Source organism: Euleptes europaea, chromosome 20 (genome assembly GCF_029931775.1).
Source record: "Euleptes europaea isolate rEulEur1 chromosome 20, rEulEur1.hap1, whole genome shotgun sequence".
NCBI classification, from domain to species: Eukaryota; Metazoa; Chordata; class Lepidosauria; order Squamata; family Sphaerodactylidae; genus Euleptes; species Euleptes europaea.
In genome coordinates, this window is record NC_079331.1 from 3,729,101 (window position 1) to 3,752,261 (window position 23,161).

The following is a 23,161-nucleotide window of genomic DNA, read 5'->3' on the forward strand; positions in this document are numbered from 1 at the left end:
GGGGAGCCCAGGTCTAGAGATATCTGTTTTGAGCCTGAATTAGCTGCAGTTTGGTGAACTTTAGCAGTCCTGATCTACTTGGTTGCTAAAGATGTTTGGATATCACGTCATAGAATCATAGAGTTGGAAGGGACCACTAGGGTCATCTAGTCCAACCCCGTGCACAATGCAAGAAATTCACAACTACCTCCCACCCCACCCCCCCTGACCCCTACTCCATGCCCAGAAGATGGCCAAGGTGCCCTCCCTCTCATCATCTGCGTACGGTCACAGAATCAGCATTGCTGACAGATGGCCATCTAGCCTCTGCTTAAAAACCTCCAGGGAAGGAGCACTTACCACCTCCGAGGAAGCCTGTTCCACTGAGGAACCGCTCTGACTGTTAGAAAATTCTTCCTAATGTCTAGATGGAGACTCTTTTGATTTAATTTCGATCCGTTGTTTCTGGTCTGGCCTTCTGGGGCAACAGAAAACAACTCGGCACCCTTCAAGTACTTGAAGATGTTATCCCCTCTCAGTCTTCTCCTCTTCAGGCTAAACATACCCAGCTCCTTCAACCTTTCCTCATAGGACCTGGTCTCCAGACCCCTCACCATCTTTGCTGCCCTCCTCTGGACACGTTCCAGCTTGTCTACATCCTTCTTAAATTGCGGTGCCCAAAACTGAACACAGTACTCTAGGTGAGGTCTAACCAGAGCAGAGTAGAGCGAAACCATCACTTTGCGTGATCTGGACACTATACTTCTGTGGGACTTACCCACGTCCAAGTTCCTGCACCTTCCCCAGTCAAGAGCTCCCACCTGGCTGAGGTCGGTGTTCAGACCCTCCCGTGGCTCAACATGCTCAGAACACCCTCCGCCCCACGCCCAAAAGAGATACCTGGAGTTCTCTGTTGACCAACACTACCGGCGCCTCGTCGTTGCTTGGAATGACCTCGATGGAGACCGTCCTGGGTTGACTCTGCTGGTTGACCTCAGAGACATTGGCCACCACCGTGAATCCATCCGCAAAGGATTCGCTGCCGTCGTGCACGTAATGAATCAGCTGTTGTTCTACCTGGGGGCAAAGAGGGCATTGTCGGAAGGGCCTTAGATATCCTTCTCTCAGGAACACATGAAGCTGCCTTATACTGAATCAGACCCTTGGTCCATCAAAGTCAGTATTGTCTACTCAGACTGGTAGCGGCTCTCCAGGGTCTCAGGCTGAGGTCTTTCACATCACCTACTTGCCTGGTCCCTTTAACTGGAGATGCCAGGGATTGAACATGCCAAGCAGATGCTCTACCACTGAGCCACAGCCCCACTCCATGACTCTCCGAGGTCTCAGGCTGAGGTCTACTTCACCTACTTACCTAGTCCCTTTAATGGAGATGCCAGGGATTGAGCATGGGACCTTCTGCGTGCCAAGCAGATGCTCTACCACTGAGCCACAGCCCCTCCACTCCTTCTCCATCAATGGAGTTGTAGGACAGTTCATTTCTTTTTGAGGAATTCCTACCCCACCTTTGCATTAAAGCCTCACTCAAGACGGAAACCACCACCGACCACCAAGTCCAACATCCTGTTTCTCATGGTGTTCGCCAACATTTTTTTTCTGGGAACCTCATGAAACTAGGTATTCAAAGGTATACTGCTGCTGCAGATGGAGGTTCCATTTACTCAAGGTTCCATTTACTGGCTAGGAACAGTGGCATAAGAGCGGTCCATCACAAAAAGACCAATGCATATCAGGTAAGAGTCAAGAGAAAGACTCTATATGGGGAAAAATATTAGTCCTGACTGCTATGGAGACAGGAAGATTTAGGAAACTTGAGCCAATCAGCATTCTTAGCAAGGGCAGCAACCAGGGTCATGGGTCGAAACTGCTCAGGGAATGGTGGGAAGAAAACCAGTGTGGCGATCAAAATGAGATCTGTAATCAGCTGCATTTGACAGGTCCGTCACCACCGCTCACGTGGCAAAAAAAGGGAAAGCAGGGGAAAAGTCACTACCTCTCGGCCTAGCCTATCTTGCAGGGTTGTTGTGCTGGAGGGAAAGAACCACGGATGTTCTCCTGAACTCCTTGGAGGAGAGTGGGCTTATTTATTTATTTATTTATTTATTTATTTCCTGCTTTCCCCCCACATATGTCCATTTTTAAGCAACTGCCTACCTACCTCAAACCAGGAGAAGGCAAGCAGGTTGCCCTCTTCGGGTCTCTCTGTGTTCTGGAGAATTCCATGCTCTGGACCTTTCAGTACGATGAACTCTACATTGAGAGCTGAGAAGTACGTGCTGGGAATATTGAGGACGTCCATGGAGACGGCCCTCGTGCTCCCTTCTAAGACGGTGATGTTGTGAACTTCCAGAGGTATTGAAATTGGGAGGATCTCCAGGGACACCACGACTCCCTCTAGGGTATCCACCCCATTGGCTGTGATGTCTACCGTGAACTGGTCACTCTGTATCTCTGGGTTGGAGTGGAGGTATAGTACTTTGCCTTCATTGATGTCTTCTTGGGTAAAGGACTGGATGGGGTCCAAGTTTGGAGGTTCTTCTGAGGTGGGGCCCTGAGACAAGGCCACCAGGAACCCCGAGAGAGGAGGGATGGTGACCGTGTAGACTATATCCTGGGGAGGGACGTCTTCATGTTGAACCTACAGGATGGGAATCACATGAACACAAGAACACATGAAGCCACCTTCTACTGAATCAGGCCCTTGGTCCATCAAAGTCGGTATTGTCTATTCAGACTGGCAGCAGCTCTCCAGGGTCTCAGGCGGAGGTCTTTCACATCACCTATCTGCCTGGTCCCTTTAACTGGAGATACCAGGGATTTAACCTGGGACCTTCTGCGTGCCAAGCAGATGATCTACAACTGAGCCACAGCCCCTCCCCACATGAAGCTGTCTTCTACTGAATCAGACCCTCGGTCCATCAAAGTCAGTATTGTCTACTCAGACTGGCAGCGGCTCTCCAGGGTCTCAGGCAGAGGTCTTTCACATCACCTACCTGCCTGGTCCCTTTAACTGGAGATGCCAGGGATTGAACCTGGGACCTTCTGCATGCCAAGCAGAGGCTCTACCACTGAGCCACAGCCCCTCCCCTAAATCAAAGAAAATTATAAACAAATACGCTCTGTCACTGAAATGAATAAGTCTTCAAAAGTGGGCTGGATCATACTCTACACGTTATTAGCTGTGACTATTTACAGACTGTTGAATCTGGAGTGGATTTTCAGCCAGAGGGATCAGCAGCAAGCAAAAACAGTTTTAGGGGAATGTCGCTTACCAGCAAATAGTCGTTCTTGATCTCCACTGCTTCGCCTTGGAGAATGTGGATCCTTTCGTGATGAACAAAGTTGAGTGGGCTAGGGTGGGAATCTAGAGACACCGTGACCGCCAGTGTACCTTCCATGACCACCTGATTCACTTCGGCAGAGAAATGGATCCTATCCTGGGAGTTTTTGGTCCCGTTGTGCTGGTAAACCACTTCTCCGGACAGCAGGTCCTTCTGAGTGAAGGAGGACACCTCCTGATCCCCACGAAGAACCACTCCTCCTTGGGGCGGGGCTATAATCCGGAAGAGGACGTCCTCGTCGTTCCGGATATCCATGTTGGTTTCCAAGCTGAGGACGGAGGAGTCGATGGCCCTTCGGCCACCCTGGTGGACGACTAAGCCAGTGTGGTTCTTGATGGTGAGGTAAGGGTCAGAGGCCTGCACTTCCAGAAGCGTCGCGATCTGGTGGAGGCCATCGGAGACCTGGAACTGGATCCAGCCTCGGTCGGCCCCCGAATGGACAAAGAGAATCTTCTTCTTCCTCAGGTCGTCCTGAGTGAAACGGTACACCTGGAGGCTCCTGTTGTCCGGGGCGATTATGCTGCCAAAGAGAATGTCCTTCCTCACCAACACCAGCTGCGTGTCCGAGAAACCCGAGTCCTCGTCAATGAAGGCAATGTCGTCGGTGGTCAACAGGCGCTGTCCATGACGCACCACGTGAAAGACCTTGTTCACCACCTGGACGGGCGTGTGGTCATTCACGGGCTGAATGGAGACTCGGAAGACACCCCTCACTTCCTCTGCATCCGGGTCTAAGCTCCCCTCACCTTGCCTGAGGGCCACAAAGGGAATGTCATCCTCCAGGGTCTCGGAATCATCATGTTGGTACACAAGATGGCCCTGGAGAATGTCTTCGTTGGTGAACTTTGCTACAGACTCCTCGCTGGACGGCCAGTTCCCGGAGGTTCTCCAGATCAGCTTCCCGTGTGTTGGGCCATCGATCACCTCGTACATATAATCCATACTGTTCACGGTCTTGACAAACAAATGGTCCCTGGAAATTACAGCCTGCCCTCCCTCTAAGACCGACAAAAGGACATTGGTCAGTGTAGGAGCGTCTGGATCTCCCCCAATATGTATTCTGTAAGTGTACACGGGGGAGTAGTGTTCCTCTGCCATGACCCGGAACTGGAAGAAGTCTTCACTTTCCTTTGAGTCTCGGATGGTTGCAGTGTAGCTCAGGTGATGGTTTTGCAAATCCTCTTGGGTAAAACCAAAGCCATCGGTCAGCCTACTGCCATGGAGTTCAAGGTTTCCCTTTTTGGGTGGCTGAATTACCAGATAGTGGAAAAATACTGGGTCAGAACCCGACTCCTCTAAAACCGCCTCCAGCTCAGCAGCAGTGATATTTCTCTGTCTCTCATTCTTCATCTGGAGCGAGACCATTGTCTTCATCATGATGGTGGCCCTCTTGATTTTGATGAGGAATGTGTTGTTTCTCAGGGTCTTCTGACCCACCTGGACCACAAACTGCACCTTCTCGGTCACATCTTCTACAAGGTGCTCCACGTCTGTGCTGAAATACCGGATGCGCCCTTGCTCAACATCTTGCTGGTGAAACGACTCGACTGTCTTCCATTCCCCACCCAGGGCTGCTTGCTTTTGGATCTCACCATACTGGAAGGGCGCCGTCAACCGATACAGGATGGGAACCTTTTGCTGGACTGCATTGGTTTCCACGGAGAGGTTGGCTGTCGTGATTGGGACGACACCTCCTTGTGGGACAAAGAGGCCCGTGTTGTTCCGCACTTGGATGTCCGGCTCCATGGCGACCACCCTCAAGGTAGCGACTGGACTCATGACCACGCCGTCGTTCACTTGGAATATGAGCGGTGATGAAGGCCCCCTTTGGTGGACGTACACCACATGGCCTGCTTCCAAATCTCTGCAGGAGAACTCCTCGATCGGGACGCCAGGATTTAAGTAGTGCTCTACGTAACCTTCTTCCATTCTTTTCCCGCCAAGCAGCTGGAACCGCAAGCTATCACAAGGGGTGTCGTCATCGAGGGCTTGGATGATCTCGGAGTTCAGGACCTTGCGGGTGTGCTCCAGAATGACCATGAGGTCTCCGTGTGGGAATACGACTTCGGGGGCATCGTTGACCGGGTTGATCTTTATGGGCAGCAAATATATCTGACCTTGCCATAAGCATTCTGGAATCCCTCTCCTGGAAGTGACGGTTACCTCCAGCAACACCTGGTCCATAGGCCCTTCCGAGCCATCGTGGACGTACTTGACTTTCCGATTCATGACATCCAACAGGGTAAACTTCCTTCTGCTCCTGACGCTGAAGAGGTCTAGCTCCAGTTGGCCATGCCGTGGGTCTGAGGTGACTTTGAAGAGGACCTGAGACTGCCTGATATTAGCGCTGTTGAGGTCGATGGTTGGCTGGGTGTGCCGCCACTCCAGGAAAGCGGTGCCTCCTTCGGCAACCACCAAAGGGCTGACATGCAACAGTTTGGTGAAGTTGGCAAAGACCGGGGGGAGGCTGGGGTCCGGGCGGCAGGGTTCCATAACTGGGCCCTGCCAATAATCTGGAGGAGGGCTCGTGGGAGCTTCGTCCTGCTCGTATGCATCATCGTAGTCCACAAATTGTTCCAGTGCCCCGCAGCCTGCTGTCATGTCCCGGGTGACGAGGGCATCGCGCAGGCTTCTCTTCTCCAGGTTTATCCTCAGGTCCTCCATGCATCCCACAAAGGAGCTGCTGGAGAAGCCGTTCCCTGAGTTGAAAGGCAGCCGGCGCTCCCTCAACCGGTTGGCGGCCTTCTCGTTCAGGCCACCCACAAAGAGCGGCCCTTGGAGATCGAGGTAGTTATGGATACCCTTGTTGGAGGTCTGAGAGGCGTAGTAGTCCACGAGGATTTCGAACCGACGGACGTCCACGTGGACCTTGACGTAGTGTTCCTGCTCGTCGCTGAGATAGACGTTGTTGTGGAGCACGACGGGCCCGTTCCCTTTCTCCACCACCCCTCTCAGGCGCCCGTCAAAGATTTCCAGAAAGAAGAAGTCGTTCTGCAGTCCTGACTGGTAAATCAGGGGCGCCTGCTTCACGCTGGTGGTGATCACGAACTCAACGGTCCCTTCTGCTCTCGCGCTCCAACCAGGGAATGCGATATAAGAATTTGGTCCCAAAAAGCCCAAGGGATCATCAGGCCCAGCAGAGAATTCCTCGCTGCACCCCTCTCGGATGCCGTTGACTCTCTTGGCGCCGGAGTTGGACGCCAGGGCGGAGAGGACATCGTGGTCGTTGAACGTCACGGCGTGGAGGCAGCCCCTGAAGGGCAAGCTTGCTCCGGTGAGGTATGGCAGTTCCAGGCTCCCCGTCCCTCCCACGTAGAGGCCGTAATCGATCTCCAGTTGACGCGGAGGGGCTGGGAGTGCCACGGAGGCATTGAAGAGGCCGTCCACAGTCAAGGACATCTGCCCGTTTGCCACCAGGAGATCAGCATCGTGGATCACCAGGTTGTTGAGTTGCGGCTCCGCTGGGGACTTGAGGGTCAGTTCCTCTGAACCCAGGTCCACCCTTGCCTGTGAAAAAGAAGAGAGAAATGAAAGGGAGAGTGATAACAAAACAGCAATATGTTTCGTTGATTCTGAAATGTTATACTCTTTCTTTCCATTATCTATCATATTTTTCCCCCTGCCCTTCCTACAAAGGTGCTCAGGACTGCATATGTGATTCTCCCCTCCTCCGTTTTAGAATCATAGAATCATGGAGTTGGGAAGGGACCACCAGGGTCATCTAGTCCCACCCCCTGCACAATGCAGGAAATTCACAACTACTCACAACAGCCCTGTAAGGTTGGTTAGACTGTGAGAAAGAGATAGAGAGACAGAGAAAGATTGGCTCAAGCTAACCCAATACATTTTTGTGTGTGTGGAACGAGTAGAGATCTGAACTTTGGTCTCTACAACCTTAGACAGACATAGTCAGGGGCCGTGTTCCACCAGAACCCCAAGTCACTTGTCTTGTTTTAATTTACCTTCCTGGAGATCGCTGAAGAGGGGCAGTGGGGTGCAATGGTTGGAGTGTTGGACCAGGACTGGGGGAGGCCCGGTTCCAAAACACCTACTCTCCCATGAAGACCGGTCCCCGATTCTCAGTGTAACCTACCTCACAGGGTTGTTGTACAGAGACAGGGAAGGAAGGGGGAAGCAATTGTGGGCCCTCATTTGGTAAGAAGGCGGCATAAAAACATTTTATGTAAATAAATACATAAGGTGGAGGAGTGTGCAAGTGCTGCTGATTGTTACTGGTGTCACGGGTACTAGCCAATATCCTTGTAGGATCATAGCATATACTGCACCCACTGCAGTGGGTGCATTTGATGTGTGTGCATGTGTTGTGTGGGAGCATAGCATTCCATAGCATTAACTGTGCTAAGAATATGCCTGAGGAAGAGATGCGCAACAGAATACCCTGAACCAGGCTTGGCTATTATGCAATATAAAAGACCACATGGAGGAGGAGGAGGAGAAGAAGAAGTTGGTTTTTATATACCGACTTTCTCTACCATTTAAGGGAGACTCAAACCAGTTTACAATCCCCTTCCCTTCCCCTCCCCAAAACAGACACCCTGTGAGGTTGGTGGGGCTGAGAGAGCTCTAAGAGAGCTGTGACTAGCCCAAGGTCACCCCGCTGGCTTCGTGTGTAGGAGTGGGGAAACGAATCCAGTTCACCAGATTAGCCTCCGCCGCTCATGTGGAGGAGTGGGGAAATCAAACCCGGTTCTCCAGATCAGACTCCACCGCTCCAAACCACCGCTCTTAACCACGACACCACGCTGGCTCTCGAAAAGCTTCGGGAAAACATCCTGCTGACCTGTAGGATGCCCGCACGGAGTTCCAGCAGGAGATAGTCCGCCTGCCCAGCAGCTAAGAAGAGGAGTCCACTTCGCTGGCTGGTGTAAAACTGCACATGAAGCTGGACGGTTGTGTAGGCTTTCACCAAGGGCATCTCCACGAAGCCGTCTCCAAAGAACGATGCTGAAAGAGAAGAGGAGATGTTCAGAGGACCGTCCAACTTCTGATAGGAAGCAAATCATTCCTTTCGTAGCCTCTCCAACTGATTGGCCGGGGAAGAATTTTCTAACCATTAGAGCAGTTCCTCAGTGGAACAGGCTTCCTCGGGAGGTGGTGAGCTCTCCTTCCTGGAGGTTTTTAAGCAGAGGCTAGATGGCCATCTGTCAGCAATGCTGATTCTATGAACTTAGGCAGATGATGAGAGGGAGGGCACCTTGGCCATCTTCTGGGCATGGAGTAGGGGTCACTGGGGGTGTAGGGGGGAGGTGGTTGTTGGTTTCCTGCATTGTGCAGGGGGTTGGACTAGATGACCCTGGTGGTCCCTTCCAACTCTATGATTCTATGATTCTATGACAGGCTCAATATTGCCCCACCAGCTCCCTCAAATTCTCCTCGGCAAATTTAGGTGGGTGATATACTCTAGGAAATCTTTTAAGTTAGGGGTGTCGAACTCAATTGTTACAAGGGCCGGATATGCTGATTCTATGAAACCGATCCTAGCGTGAACTGCAGATTTGTTAGCAAGTTTAGGTATGTTGAGATCTCGCACCCTTTGTGGATGTAGGGGGAAAAAAATGCAGAATTATGAATTAAGATCAAAGGGAGAGGGCCCTCCTGTCTGTCCCATCAGTCAAAGAAGCTCATTTGGTGCGTACATGAGAGAGGGCCTTTTTGGTGGTAGCCCCTTGATTATGGAAGAAGAGTTGGTTTATATATGCCGACTTTCTCTACTACTTAAGGGAGAATAAAACTGGCTTACAGTCACCTTCCCTCCCCCTCCCCACAGCAGACACCCTGTGAGGTAGGTGGGGCTGAGAGAGCTCTAAGAGAGCCGTGACTAGCCCAAGGTCACCCAGCTGTGTCGGAGTGGGGAAACAAATCTGGTCCACCAGATTATCCTCTGCCGCTCATGTGGAGGAGGAGTGGGGAATCAAACCCGGTTCTCCGGATTAGAGTCCGCCGCTCCAAACCACCGCTCTTAACCGCGACACCACGCCGGCTCTCTCTGAGGACAGTTTTATTTAGGACTGCGCTTGATTAAAGTAGTCCTAGATTGTGATTCTGGTTTTACGTATTTTTATGCCCTCTATTTTATGTATTTCATTTAATACCGAAAGCTGCCCTGGGCTCCATAAGGAAGACAAGGGGCTAATAAATGTTTTAAATAAACAAATTAAAACAAAATTCAAGATAATCCCAAACCTTGCAATAACAGTCATAGGCACAAGAGGGGGCCGCTAACTGTCTACAGAACCATATGGAAACACCTCTTTTTAAAACACACACTCCTCAGTTCATTCTCAATGCACAGCTTAGCCAGAAAGATCAGCTGACGAATCGATTGATCTACAGATTGGGCACATGGAGATGTCTGACGCTGAGTCAGCTCGCTGGTGCCAAGCCAACATCTTGTTGCGGTCAGAGCGCTGGAGTCGGACCAGGGAGATCTGGGGTGAGGCCTTCCGCGTCCAAAGCGTAAGGCGGAAGGCGAAATACCAGCGGCTCGCCGGGTCTCCAGGGCTCACTCCTCCCCACCTCTGCCCCAGATATCTGGCTCGCCCCGGACCGTTTCCTTGCCCTCTTTTTCACACGGCAGGGGTCTACAGCCGTTTGCAACGCAAGGGCCGAGCTGCGTCCAAATCCAGGGCAAGAGATCGACAAAGAACCAGCAGAAGAAAACCCTCGTGCGTAACTGAAACTATACACCGATTCGAGTCCAGTAGCCCTTTTAAAGACCAACTAAATTTCCGGGGCATAAGCTTTCGAGAGTCAAAGCTCCCTTCAACAGAAGCAAAAGGATACTACTTAACGTAACCCATCACTGACACACATAGTTAAATTGTGGAACTCCCTGCCTCAGGATGTGGTGATGGCTGCCAGCTGGGAAGGCTTTAAGCGGGGAGTGGACATGTTCATGGAGGAGAGGGGTATTCACGGCTACTAGTCAGAATGGCTACTAGTCATGATGCATACTTATTCTCTCCAGGATCAGAGGAGCATGCCAAATATATTAGGTGGTGTGGAACACAGGCAGGATGGTGCTGCTGCTGTCGTCTTGCTTGTGGGCTTCCTAGAGGCCCCTGGTTGGCCACTGCGTGAACAGACTGCTGGACTTGATGGGCCTGGGTCTGATCCAGCGTGGCTTTTCTTATGTTCTTAATAAATGATCTACTCATTTTTGGCAGTCCAAACTCTGGTTGTTGGCGAGGGTGGGGTCTGGAGAAGGGCGAGTCCCCACCAAGGTATGCCATAGATTCCCCCTTCCAAAGCAGCTGTTTTCTCCAGGGGAACTGATCTCCATTGTGTAATTCCTGGAGCTCATCAGGTGCCACCAGAACGTTGGCAACCCTACGCCGGCAGCTTGCACCACGGAGGGGAAAACCTGGACTATCCCCTGCTCACCGCCGCGGCTAGCCCTCTCTTACCCCACTCCGTTTCGTCTTTCTAAAAAGCCATCCAAGCTAAGAACAACAAATCGGGAGTTTGCAGTCCCTGTTCCGTTTCTAATCTTGGCCCTGCTGCGGCTCTCTCCTGCCTCTCAGTGGCAATCGTTGCAGGGAAGGACGCTTGGAGCCCGTCTCTCCATCTCTTTATGACACATCGAGCGGCATAAAGGAACTGGGTCATAACGGGGAGGGAAACAGAGCCGGGAGAGCGATCCGTCTGCGTGTGCTGGAACATAAACACCGTCGGCCCTCCTGGATGGCTTCCACGGGGAGGGAGGGAACGCAAACGGCCCGCTGGAAGAAACCTATCCATCCTGCCACCCAGGAAGGCTCTCTCTCCTGTCCGGGCCGACCCCACACAGAAGGAACCGAATCTAGAGCATGCCTGGAGATTTCGACAGGTGCAAACCGCCGTTCCTCCCTGGACAGTATTCGAGGCCACCTCTGTAATGTTGGATGTTGGATGTGGGGAGGCATCTCCTGTCCTATATGCCCACCCACCCCGTTATCCCCACTTTCTCTCCATCACCCCCGCTTTCCTTCCGTCCTCTTTCCTGTTTAGGGTTGCCACCCTCCAGGTGGTGGCTGGAGATCTCCCGCTATTACAACTGATCTCCAGGTGACAGACATCGGTTCGCCTGGAGAAAATGGTCGCTTTGGAAAGTTGGACTCTGTGTCATTATACCCCATTTAAGTCCCTCCCCAAACTCTGCCTTCCCTAGAATCCACCCCCAAAATCTCCAGGTATTTCCTAACTTGGAGCTGGCCACCCTATTCCTATTAGTCATGTCTTCTTCCTGCCTGTTTGACCACTGTCCCTCCCTCCCTCCCTTCCGTGGCTCAGTGGTAGAGCCTCTGCTTGGCATGCAGAAGGTCCCAGGTTCAATCCCTGGCATCTCCAGTTAATGGGACTGGGCAAGTAGGTGATGTGAAAGACCTCTACCTGAGACCCTGGAGAGCTGCTGCCAGTCTGAGTAGACAATACTGACTTTAATGGACCAAGGGTCTGATTCAGTATAAGGCAGCTTCATGTCTTCCTTCCTTCCTTCCTTCCTTCCTTCCTTCCTTCCTTCCTTCCTTCCTTCCTTCCTTCCTTCCTTCCTTCCTTCCTTCCTTCCTTCCTTCCTTCCTTCCTTCCTTCCTTCCTTCTAAAAAAAGATCCTGCCATTTGTACTGGTTGCTTGTGAACTAGGGCGGGGGGAAATGCTTAGAATAAACTCTTCTAACTTGGCCACCTACTGAGTTTAGGGAAGAGGGCAGTTCATTCTGAACTGGATGCTTCCCATTGGCTTTCCCCATCAGTCTACAGCACCCCTTGGGATTCAGCCGCCAGCTCTTTCCATGCCATGTTTGTCCGTCTCTATTAACATTCCAGGCCGGCTTCCGAGATCGAAGGCAGACCCTGATGAAATCAACACATCAGATACTGGCAGCACGCATTAAAACGAAATCTGTCTCGAACGGCGCGCTTCCAAGCACGCCAAGAACAAACGAGAGGACGAGCTGTCTGCCGAGAGAGCCCCTGTAAATATTACATCTTCGAAACAAATCTTTTTTTGGGGTGGGAAAGGTCAGCGATGACGCTCTTGACTCGCCCAGCCTGGGGAGGCAGTGCAGACGTTTTCCGCTTTGACTTTCCACATGTCCTTGTGGATCCAAAAGGCTGTTTGTGCTCTAGCTGTGTTGAACGCCAATGTACTCATAGAATCATAGAGTTGGGAGGGACCATCAGGGTCATCTAGTCCAACCCCTTGCACAATGCAGGAAATTCACAACTACCTCCCCCACACACCCCCAGTGACCCCCTACTCCATGCCCAGAAGAAGGCCAAGGTGCCCTCCCTCTCATGATCCACCTATGGTCATAGTACCAGCATTGCTGACAGATGGCCATCTAGCCTCTGCTTAAAAACCTCCAGGGAAGGAGGGCTCACCTCCTCCCGAGGAAGCCTGTTCCACTGAGGAACCGCTAACTGTTAGAAAATTCTTCCTAATGTCTAGATGGAAACTCTTTGGATTTAATTTCAACCCGTTGGTTCTGGTCCGACCTTCTGGGGCAACAGAAAACAACTCGGCACCCTCCTCTATGTGACAGCCCTTCAAGTACTTGAAGATGGTTATGTCCCCTCTCAGTCTTCTCCTCTCCAGGCTAAGCATCCCCAGCCTGCCCGGGGGCTGCGTTCAGCTACAAAAGGCCCTTTTGTGCGCTTCCCCCCTTTGCAAGTAAGGTGGGTAGGCATGAGGAACACAGCCTTTTCAGTGCTTGCTCCAGAGCATTGGAACACGATCACCTTTGCCTTCGCTTCTTCTCTGGCTGTTTTCAATGCCAGGTGAAGAAGAAGAGCTGGTTTTTATATGCCGACTTTCCCAACCATTTAAGGGAGAATCAAACCGGGTTACAATTGCCTTCCCTCCCCCTCCCCACAACAGACACCTTGTGAGGTAGGTGGGGCTGAGAGAGCTCTAAGAGAGCTGTGACTAGCCCAAGGTCACCCAGCTGGCTTCATGTGGAGGAGTGGGGAAACCCCCCCACCCGGCTCACTAGATTAGAGCTGCTCCAAACCACCGCTCTTAACCACTACACCACGCTGGCTCTTTTTTCACCACGCAAGACTTCTTTCTTGTTTGTTTCAAATAGCTTTCATTAACCTTTGCTCCTGTTTGGTTAGTATGGTGGCTTTTTCCAGCGAAACAATGCCAAGCAAAGGAAGGGTTACTGCTTCCCCTTTCTTCCCCTCCTCCCCATCTCATTCTTCTCCTTGCTACAATGACCTCAGCAGCTAAATTTGCAGAAGGGACAAAAACCCATTTAAAATAACCACGGACGAAATGGTAGCTTGTCGTTTGAGCATCTGCTAACCAAGAATCCTGTGGCATCCTGAAGAGTGACAAATTCTTCAGAGGAATACTGTAAGCACAGACCTGCGTGGATCCGAAGGTGGTGCTCTACTCCCTTAAGGGATTGCAAAATGGAGCCACAGCCCGGCTTCTTCTCTGCATGCTGTCAAGCCCTCTTGTCTCATGACAGGTTGGAGACACGGCTTCTTTCCCGGCGAGTGACAGCCGAGCGAGCTTGGCATGCGGTATGGAAGCCCGCTCCGGCTCTTTCTGTGCCTGGGAGATTAGTCTCGAGTGCCCGCCGGTTTTATCTGCCCAGGGCGGTAAAGGGCAGCTGCCGGCCTGTCCCCCTCGGGCACAGGCAGCTGCAGCAGAACGGGCACGTCTGGAAACGTCCCTCTCTCCTGGAGCCAGACTGGCTCTTGCTTTCCAGAGGTGGCTCTATCGATCCATTAGCTTTTGGGATGCCACTTTTACGAGGAACTCCAATCACGTTACATCTCTCCCCTTTTAACATATAAATCTAATGCCTCTGCGTCTGACATAGCGCCTTTTTTATTAAGTGACAGGGATCCCAAGTCTACATTGTCAGTGGCAACATTTATCTCAGTCCTTATATCCCTCAAACATTAGATTTACGCTGCTCAAGAGCAACGGATCAAGGAGCTTCTAAGGGAGAAAGGAAAGGAAAGGAGGAAATCAAGTACTTGAAGGGCTGTCAAATAGAGGATGGTGCCGAGTTGTTTTCTATTGCCCCAGAAGGTCGGACCAGAACCAACGGGTTGAAATTAAATCAGACGAGTTTCCGTCTATACATTAGGAAGAATTTTCTAACAGTTAGAGCGGTTCCTCAGTGGAACAGGCTTCCTCGGGAGGTGGTGAGCTCTCCTTCCCTGGAGGTTTTTAAGCAGAGGCTAGATGGCCATCTGTCAGCAATGCTGATTCTATGAACTTAGGCAGATGATGAGAGGGAGGGCGCCTTGGCCATCTTCTGGGCATGGAGTAGGGGTCACTGGGTGTGTGTGTGTGTGGGGGGGAGGTAGTTGTGAATTTCCTGCATTGTGCAGGGGGTTGGACTAGATGACCCTGGTGGTCCCTTCCAACTCTATGATTCTATGAAATGGCAGCTTTGGAGGGTGGACTCTAGGGCATTCTACCCTGCAGAGGCCCTCCTTTCTGAAAACCCTGCCCTCCAGGAATTCCCCAAACCAGACTTGGCAACCCTAGGAGCTCCCCATTTGTGTTTTGACATAAAAAAAGCTGGGGAGAGCCAGCGACGGATCCCCCACGTCGCATCTCTTCCAGCCATCAGAGAGGAGATTAACTGTCCTCGATGCCAATTGCCGGGAGCCCATAACAGAGTTCTGGGTTTAAAACACGGAGAGATCCATTGTCCTCCCCAGGGTGGGGCCTGCGTCCTCGCCGTTCCTGTCCCGCAGCTAAAAATATTTGCCGTTCCCTGTTCCAAATGCCCCTTATGAATTACGCTTCCCTCTGCTTCATCAGAGCATGAGACTGGCGCTCGCAGCGCACTGCAAGTCCCCCCCCCCGCCGGCGTCACACTTTCCAAACTCAGAGCCAGTGCCGAGAACATTACAGACGGTTAAGGATTTCTTTTTTAAACCAGCTTCTCAACTGGATGCTGTTCTTCTCTCCCCCCTTCCCCCCAGGGCTCTCTTTTTCCTTGAGATGGCAAAGGGCTCCTATGTGTTTTTTTGCACACACCCCAACGCAACCTACGCCATTTTTGTCTCCGAGAAGAAGAAGGGTTGGCTTTTTATATGCCGGTTCTCTCTACCACTTAAGGAAGGATCAAACCGGCGTGCAATCGCCTTCCCCTCCCCTCCCCACAACAGACACCCTGGGAAGCAGGTGGGGCTGAGAGAGCTGTGACTAGCCCAAAGTCACCCATACCTCTGTCAGCCACCAAATTTCCCAACCCAGAGTTGGCGATCCTACTTGTCCCCCAGCTAGATAGACGTGGATATCCTGGAGTTCAATTCCTGTCTGGTTTCCCTTCCTTCAAAGCCACGGCCCCCGAGCTCTCCTGGGAAGCGCGGCAATATTTGTGCAAAGGGATTCCTCCCAGACAAGGCCTTTTATGTGCATGCATAAGCATCCACACAACTATTTGTATGACGACTGGGTGAGAAAGCAGCAGGCTGTAACTTTGTTCTCTGCCCCTTTCGCTTGCAAGTCAAGTCACTCCTTAAGTAACTCCTTAAGTAAGAGATTCCTGGCAAGGGAAAGCCACATTCTTGCGAGGAGAAAATGTTTCTGAGCTCCTAGTGTGTGTTAGCTGGTCGCTCCCCTCGTGTTCGGGAGCAGATACAGTTGGACGTTTAAGTGGGACGAGCCCTGCCCCAAACCGCCGTCCTGAGCTGGGACTGCCAATCTCCAGGTGGGGGCTGGAGATGGGGTTGCCAACCTCCAGGTACTAGCGGGAGATCTCCTGCTGTTACAACCGGTCTCCAGCCGATAGAGATCAGTTAACCTGGAGAAAATGGCCGCTTTGGCAATTGGACCCTATGGCATTGAAGTCCCTCCCCTCTGGGGTTGCCAGGTCCCTCTTCACAACCGGCGGGAGGTTTTTGGGGTGGAGCCTGAGGAGGGCGGGGTTTGGGGAGGGGAGGGACTTCAATGCCACAGAGTCCAATGGCCAAAGTGGCCGTTTTCTCCAGGTGAACTGGTCTCTATCGGCTGGAGATCAGTTGTAACAGCAGGAGATCTTCAGCTAGTACCTGGAAGTTGTATGAAAAATAGTATCCAAACTCTCTCTGTTGATGCAAAAGTGCGATATTATTTACAAGTGCAAGAAGCCAACAATGAAGTATATACAAGAATACAATGTAGCTAGCTGGCTACTGATACAGATGGTCAATTTCAACCTGAAAAGTCCTTTTAGGTTAATTCAATGACTTTTCTGTTTTTTTCTTCCAGAAAAATGGCAAGACTGAAGCGCAGATGCAGGCTGGCAAAGTCGGAGTTGGAAGTGTCTTCCGGATGAATATCACGCTTTCGCTGCCATAGGGGCAGCTTCTTCAGCCAATAGCTTCAATACAGTGCTTTCCCTAAATTTTACAATAAATATTATAATTAAAACCATCTATCTCGCATTGATCTTTGATAATTTATACTGCTTTATACTCTGCCCCGAAAACCTTCCACCAGTGGCGAAGAGGGACCTGGCAACCCTAGCTGGTGAACTCCCAGAATTACAACTGGTCTCCAGTGTACAGAGATCTATCTGGCACTGTAGCCCACTGAGCCTGCCCTCCCCAAATCTCCAGGAATTTCCCAGCCCAGAGCTGGCACCCAGCATTCATGCGGTAGGATTTTTCCAGGATGGCCAGGCTGGGAATAGGCAGCTTTCTCTCGTGCTCGCCGCCTGGGGAATGGTGGCAAGGACGGAGCCGGATCGAATGGATCTGCCAAGGCTCAGACGCAGCCAGAGTTGGAAGGTCAGCTGAAGACATCAGGAAAAGCACAATTGCTTACAGATGGCTTCTGAGCCGCCGGCCAAGGGAAACCCCAAACGTCTAATCTCTCCGGTTCCCTCGTCTCGATCCCCTTTTCCGGGCCTTTCATTTCTGGAGCCCTTGCTAGTTCCTTCTCACACACCCCTCTCTTCCATTTCCTCCCAGTTTGCTGCGGCCTCATTTTATGGCACTCCTTCTACCCCAACACCCCTTCAGGGGGAGGGCCCGTGGCTCAGCGATAGAGCCTCTGCTTGGCATGCACAAGGTCCCCAGTTCAATCCCCGGCATCTCCAGTTAAAGGGACGAGGCAAGTAGGTGATGTGAAAGACCTCCGCCTGAGATCCTGGAGAACCAGGGAGAGGGGCTGTGGCTCAGTAGTAGAGCCTCTGCTTGGCATGCAGAAGGTCCCAGGTTCAATTCCCGGCATCTCCTGTTAAAGGGACTAGGCAAGTAGATGATGTGAAAGGCCCCTGCCTGAGACCCTGGAGAGCCGCTGCCGGTCTGAGTAGACAATACTGACTTTGACCAAGGGTCTGATTCAGGAGAAGGCAGCTTCATACGTTCATGTGTCCTTCAGAAACTGATTTAATGATTAAAAACACATTTTTGTACCCACTTCACAACTGTGATAAAGCTGCGGTCAGGGAAGCCGAAGTTACAGCAGGAGGGTTGGGGTGGGGGGAGTCATTTTCATATAGGGTTGCCAGGTTCCTCTTTGCCACCGGCGGGGGATTTTTGGGTGGAGCCTGTGGAGGGCGGGGTTTGGGGGAGAGGAGGGACTTCAATGCCATAGAGTCCAATGGCCAAAGCAGCCTTTTTCTCCTGGGGAACCGATCTCTCGGCTGGGGATAAGTTGTAATAGCAGGAGTTCTCCAGCTGGTACCTGGAGGTTTAGCAAAAAGAAGCACCAAATACTAAATAGACAAGCTGTATGAAAAAATAGTACTCAGCTCACACAAATTATGCAAAAGTGCGATATTATTATATACGAGTGCAAGAAGCCAACAATGATAAGGATACATTCAACGGAATATATACAAGGATAAAGTGTACACTTTATCCTTGTATATATTCCGTTGTATGTATCCTTATTTGTTGGCTTCTTGCACTTGTATATAATAATATCACACTTTTGCATAATTTGTGTGAGCTGAGTACCTGGAGGTTGGCATCCCTACTCTAAAACTCTATTTATTTCATTGGATATTTCTACCCTGGTTTTCTCCCCAGTCGGAGCTCAGGGCAACACCCCTCCTCCATACTATCTTCACAACAACCCTGTGAGGTAGCTTAGGCTGAGAGAGAGAGAGAGAGTGACTGACCCAAGATTACCTAGCAAGTTTCCATGGCAGAGCAGGGATTTGAACCCGGGTCTACCAGACCCTAGTACGACACCCCAACCCCTATACCATGCTCGATCTCTTTACCCGCTGCTCCTCTCCATGATAACTCAAAAAAAGCTTTTTGATTGTTTCACAATATCTGTGTTGCTGAAGGGGGGGGGTCGTAAAAATGGCGTCTGGATTAACAATAACCGAATTGTACCATCAGAACAAACAATACACCTTTGGTGTCTCTCTCGGGTGAGAGAAAAGGGAAGGAGTGGGTGGGGAAATTACTTGGCGGCCGAGTTTTACGGTGATTTTGGGCGGAAGAGAAGGCACTGGAAAGTTTAATGAAAGATACATTCATGGGCGTTTATGACCCGGCTGGGCATTTTTCTTCCCTCCATGGTGCTCTAAAGCACAGATCCGGATGAAAAGCAGCCCTCCCGCCTTCGAAAGGCATGTTCGAATCACAGGCCCTGATCCGGTAAGGGAGATTTACGGACTCAGCCGCGTGGACCTGAGCTGGGTATAATGCCATAGATTCCATCCAGCCGTGGCTCAGTGGTAGAGCATCTGCTTGGCATGCAGAAGGTCCCAGGTTCAGTCCCCGGCAATTCTAGTTAAAGGGACCAGGCAAGTAGGTGATGGGAAAGACCCCCGCCTGAGACCCTGGAGAGCCGCTGCCGGTCTAGGTAGAGCATACTGACTTTGATGGACCAAGGGTCTGATTCAGTATAAGGCAGGCAGCTTGATGTGTTCACGACGGCCGTTTTCTCCAGGGGAACTGGCCGCTATCGTCTGGAGATCAGTTATAAGGAGATCAGGGCTGTCACAAGAATAAAATGGAAGAGAGAGAAGGGGGTAAGTTGGGTCCCCTTTGGGGAGGAAAGTGGAATGCTAATTAATCAATCAATCAGTTAATTAATTAAGTAGAGGAGGGGAGGGTGCCTTGAACTCCGTGGGCAAACGGTGGGGGACAAAGTGTATGAAATTGGGTTGCCAGCCTCTCTATTACAGCTAATCTCCAGCCGATAGAGATCAGTTCACCTGGAGAAAATGGCCGCTTTGGCAATTGGACTCTATGGCATTGAAGTCCCTCCCCTCTCCAAGCTCCACCCTCCTCAGACTCCACCCTCAGACTCCACCTTCTCATGAACCGCCTAAGGTCACAGAATCAGCATTGCTGACAGATGGCCATCTAGCCTCTGCTTAAAAGCCTCCAGGGAAGGAGAGCTCACCACCTCCCGAGGAAGCCTGTCCCACTGAGGAACCGCTCTAACTGTTAGAAAAGTCTTCCTAATGTCTAGACGGAAACTCCTTTGATTTAATTTCAACCTCCAGGTACTATTATAACTGATCTGATAGAAACCAGCTCACCTAGAGAAAATGGCCACTTTGGCAATTAGACTCTATGGCACTGAAGTCCCTCCCCTCCCCTCCCCAAACCCTGCGAAGAGGGACCTGGCAACCCTAGTATGAAATGAATGAGTTAGGTTAGGCTGAAATAGAATTTGCTGACTCATTGGGAGCTTTGGGGTTGACTGGGAAAGCTGAACTCGGGTCTCTGTTAGGGTTGCCAACCTCCAGATGTGGCCTGGAGATCTCCCGGAATGCCACTGATCTCCCAACCACAAGGATCAGTTTCCCTGGAGAAAATGGTTACATTGGAGAGTGGACGGTATGGCATTATACCTAGGATTGCCAGGTCCCTCTTTGCCACTGGCGGGAGGTTTTTGGGGCAGAGCCCAAGGAGGGCGGGGTCTGGGGAGGGAAGGGACTTCAGTGCCATAGAGTCCAATGGCCAAAGTGGCCATTTCCTCCAGGGGGACTGATCTCTATCAGCTGGAGATCAGTTGTAATAGCGGGAGATCTCCAGCTAGAACCTGGAGGTTGGCAACCCTAATTATACCCCACTGCAGGACTTCCCCTCCCCAAACCCCACCCTTCCCACGCTTCATCCCAAATCTCCAGGCATCTCCCAACCCAGAGCTGGCAACCATAGCCTCAGTCCCATGTTTAGCCCACGGTGCCGCCCAGGCAGTAAAACTGTTAGGAGCGCAACGGAGTGCGCATGTTTTTGTGCGCAAGGGACAGGGAGGCAGGTGGGCCACTGAAAGAGAAGCCAGTGTGCAGGGAGCGAAAGGGGAGTCATTAAAAAAAGCATTTTTGAACGGCCTACGGAGTGCGTTCCAAGTAAACAGCACACACACACACACACACACACACACACACACACACACACACACGTGCGCGCCCTGAAAGGACCCATATGTTCCCAGTCATTTCCTGCCATCAGCTGCACAGTTTTCTTAAGGTGGAAAAACAGGCCAGGAGTTGGGCCTTCTCCTCGCGCCGAACAACCGTGCGCTTGTCCGTCGCTGGTGTTTGCGGAACATGGGTGGGAGCGCAGTTGCCTCGCTATTTCCGGAGGCGAAATGGGCAATTGAAGGCTCCTTTCAAAGGGAAGAAGGCGGCGACCCCGGGCCGGAGACAAGGGAGGCCTGTCTTCGACCAGTGTGGCTCGCCTGCAGGGTGGGGCGTCCGGCTCAGGCCGCCCCTTTGCGCAACGCACCTCGAGGGCCAATGCGCGTTCATCTGGGCGCGTTGCCCGCATAGAATAACTTTGCTTTGTGTGGGCGAGCCCTGCGGGATTTGCTGAAGCGAAGGTTTCCCGTCGGGTCCTTCTGCACTTAGTCGATAAGTAGGGTTGCCAACCTCCAGGTACAAGCTGGAGATCTCCTGCTACGACAACTGATCTCCAGCCGATAGAGATCAGTTCCCCTGGAGGAAATGGCCACTTTGGCAATTGGACTCTAGGGCAGTGAAGTCCTTCCCCAAACCCTGCTCTCCTTAGGCTGCGCCCCAAAAAACTCCCACCGGTGGCGAAGAGGGACCTGGCAACCCTATTGATAAGCCATTTGCAAAGTACGTCCGTCCACCAAGCAGGGTATCTCTCACCATCTTGGAGAGGAAAAAGAAGGTGTTTGTAACCCCTCTGTTTTCATCCCACGCTTCACCGCTGGATAGGGTTGCCAACCTCCAGGTGGCAGCTGGAGATCTTCTGGGATTACAACCGATCTCCAGGTGCCAGAGATCAGTTCCACTGGAGAAAATGGTAACCTCTGAGGGTGGAATCTATGGCATTATACCACGCTGAAGTCCCTCCCCTCCCCAAATCCCACCCTCCTCATGCTCCACCCCCCCAAATCTCCAGGTATTTCCCAACCTGGAGTGGGAACCCTACTGCTGGAGCCCCAAACCGCCTCCTTTACTCATTACAGAAGATACGTCTCGACTTTCCTGTATTCATTTATTCTGACATCACACTTTTAAATGCCAAGAAGGTGTTTGTTACTTCGGAGGTGCATCGGCAGATACAAACATACTTCGAGAGGCCGTGCAATCTGGCTCCACACTGCAGCCCTGCACCACTGTGCGACCCCCTTTTGGGGGCGGGGGCATCCCTGCAGGGAAACTGAAAATAAAGAATTGCTGGTTTGCATCCCCCGACAGAAGAAAGGTAGGATACAAAACGTCCTAACACAAAACAGACGAAGGAGAGATTTGCAAACTAACAACGGAAACTTGTACCTCCGAGGACATTCCTTGCAACGTCATCGCTGCAACGCAGATTGAATTGAACATGGCTTGACCCCCCCAAGGATTCCTGGGAACAGCAGGCAGAGGCCAGAAAGAATGCACAGAACCTGAACGAAATTACGTTTCCCAGGGTTCCTTCAGGGCGGGAAGGGTGGTCGGCAAATGCGGCGTAGGTTAGGAAGTGGTTCTGCGTGCCGAACCCAGGAGAATTCACACGACTAGCCCCGATTCTCTCCTCTGGGAGAGAAACTGTTTTAGTGTTTGCGTGCCACGTTTCATGCCCTTTGAGGTAGGCCAGGCTTATGCATAACCCCCGTTCGGCAGATGGGAATTTGAGAAAACGTTCGCTTGCTTTTAGGCTGCTGGGTGAGTTTGTGCTGCAGAAGGGGCTGGAACCAGAGATGTCCAAAGGCCAATTGGAAACCTTGCTGGGCAAAAGCTCCACCTGGCGGCACCCACTTTCTAAAAAACACCTGGCGGGCACCAGGAAAGGTATTGGCGGGTGCCATGGCGCTAGGGTTGCCAGGTCCCTCTTGACCACCGGGTGGAAATTTTTGGGGCAGAGCCTGAAGAGGGTGGGGTTTGGGGAGGGGAGGGACTTCAATGCCATAGAGTCCAATTGGCAAAGGAGCCATTTTCTCCAGGTGAACTGATCTCTATTGGCTGGAGATCAGTTGTAATAGAAGGAGATCTCCAGCTAGTACCTGGAGGTTGCCAACCCTACATGGCGCCCACCTAGGCTTGCCAACCTCCAGGTACTAGCTAAGGTTCTCATACTATTACAACTGATCTCCAGCCGATAGAGATCGGTTCCCCTGGAGAAAATGGTTGCTTTGCCAATTGGACTCTACGGCATTGAAGTCCCTCCCCTCCCCAAACCCCGCCCTCCTCAGGCTCCGCCCTAAAAACCTCCCACCGGTGGCAAAGAGGGACCTGGCAACCCTACACCCACTGGCCCCACATTGGGGACCCCTGCTCTAAGAGCCGTTTGAGGGGCCATGGCTCAGTGGTAGAGCATCTGCTTGGCATGCAGACGGTCCCAGGTTCAATCCCCGGCATCTCCAGTTCAAGGGACTGGGCAGGAAGGTGATGTGAAAGACCTCCGCCTGAGACCCTGGAGAGCCGCTGCCG

The 23,161-nt window shown here is 51.8% G+C and overlaps 1 protein-coding gene across 1 annotated transcript in view; it reads right to left on the reverse strand.

Moving 5' to 3' along the window:
* CSPG4 (chondroitin sulfate proteoglycan 4) overlaps positions 1 to 23,161 on the reverse strand; it is a 51,196-nt gene that overhangs the window by 11,363 nt on the left and 16,672 nt on the right. Inside the window, exons 2-5 of the mRNA XM_056866036.1 lie at positions 8,140 to 8,303; positions 3,270 to 6,845; positions 2,156 to 2,635; positions 880 to 1,056 (exon numbers count right to left, since the gene is read on the reverse strand). Coding sequence (XP_056722014.1) covers positions 880 to 1,056; positions 2,156 to 2,635; positions 3,270 to 6,845; positions 8,140 to 8,303 — 4,397 coding nt within the window. The remainder of the gene's footprint in view (positions 1 to 879; positions 1,057 to 2,155; positions 2,636 to 3,269; positions 6,846 to 8,139; positions 8,304 to 23,161) is intronic.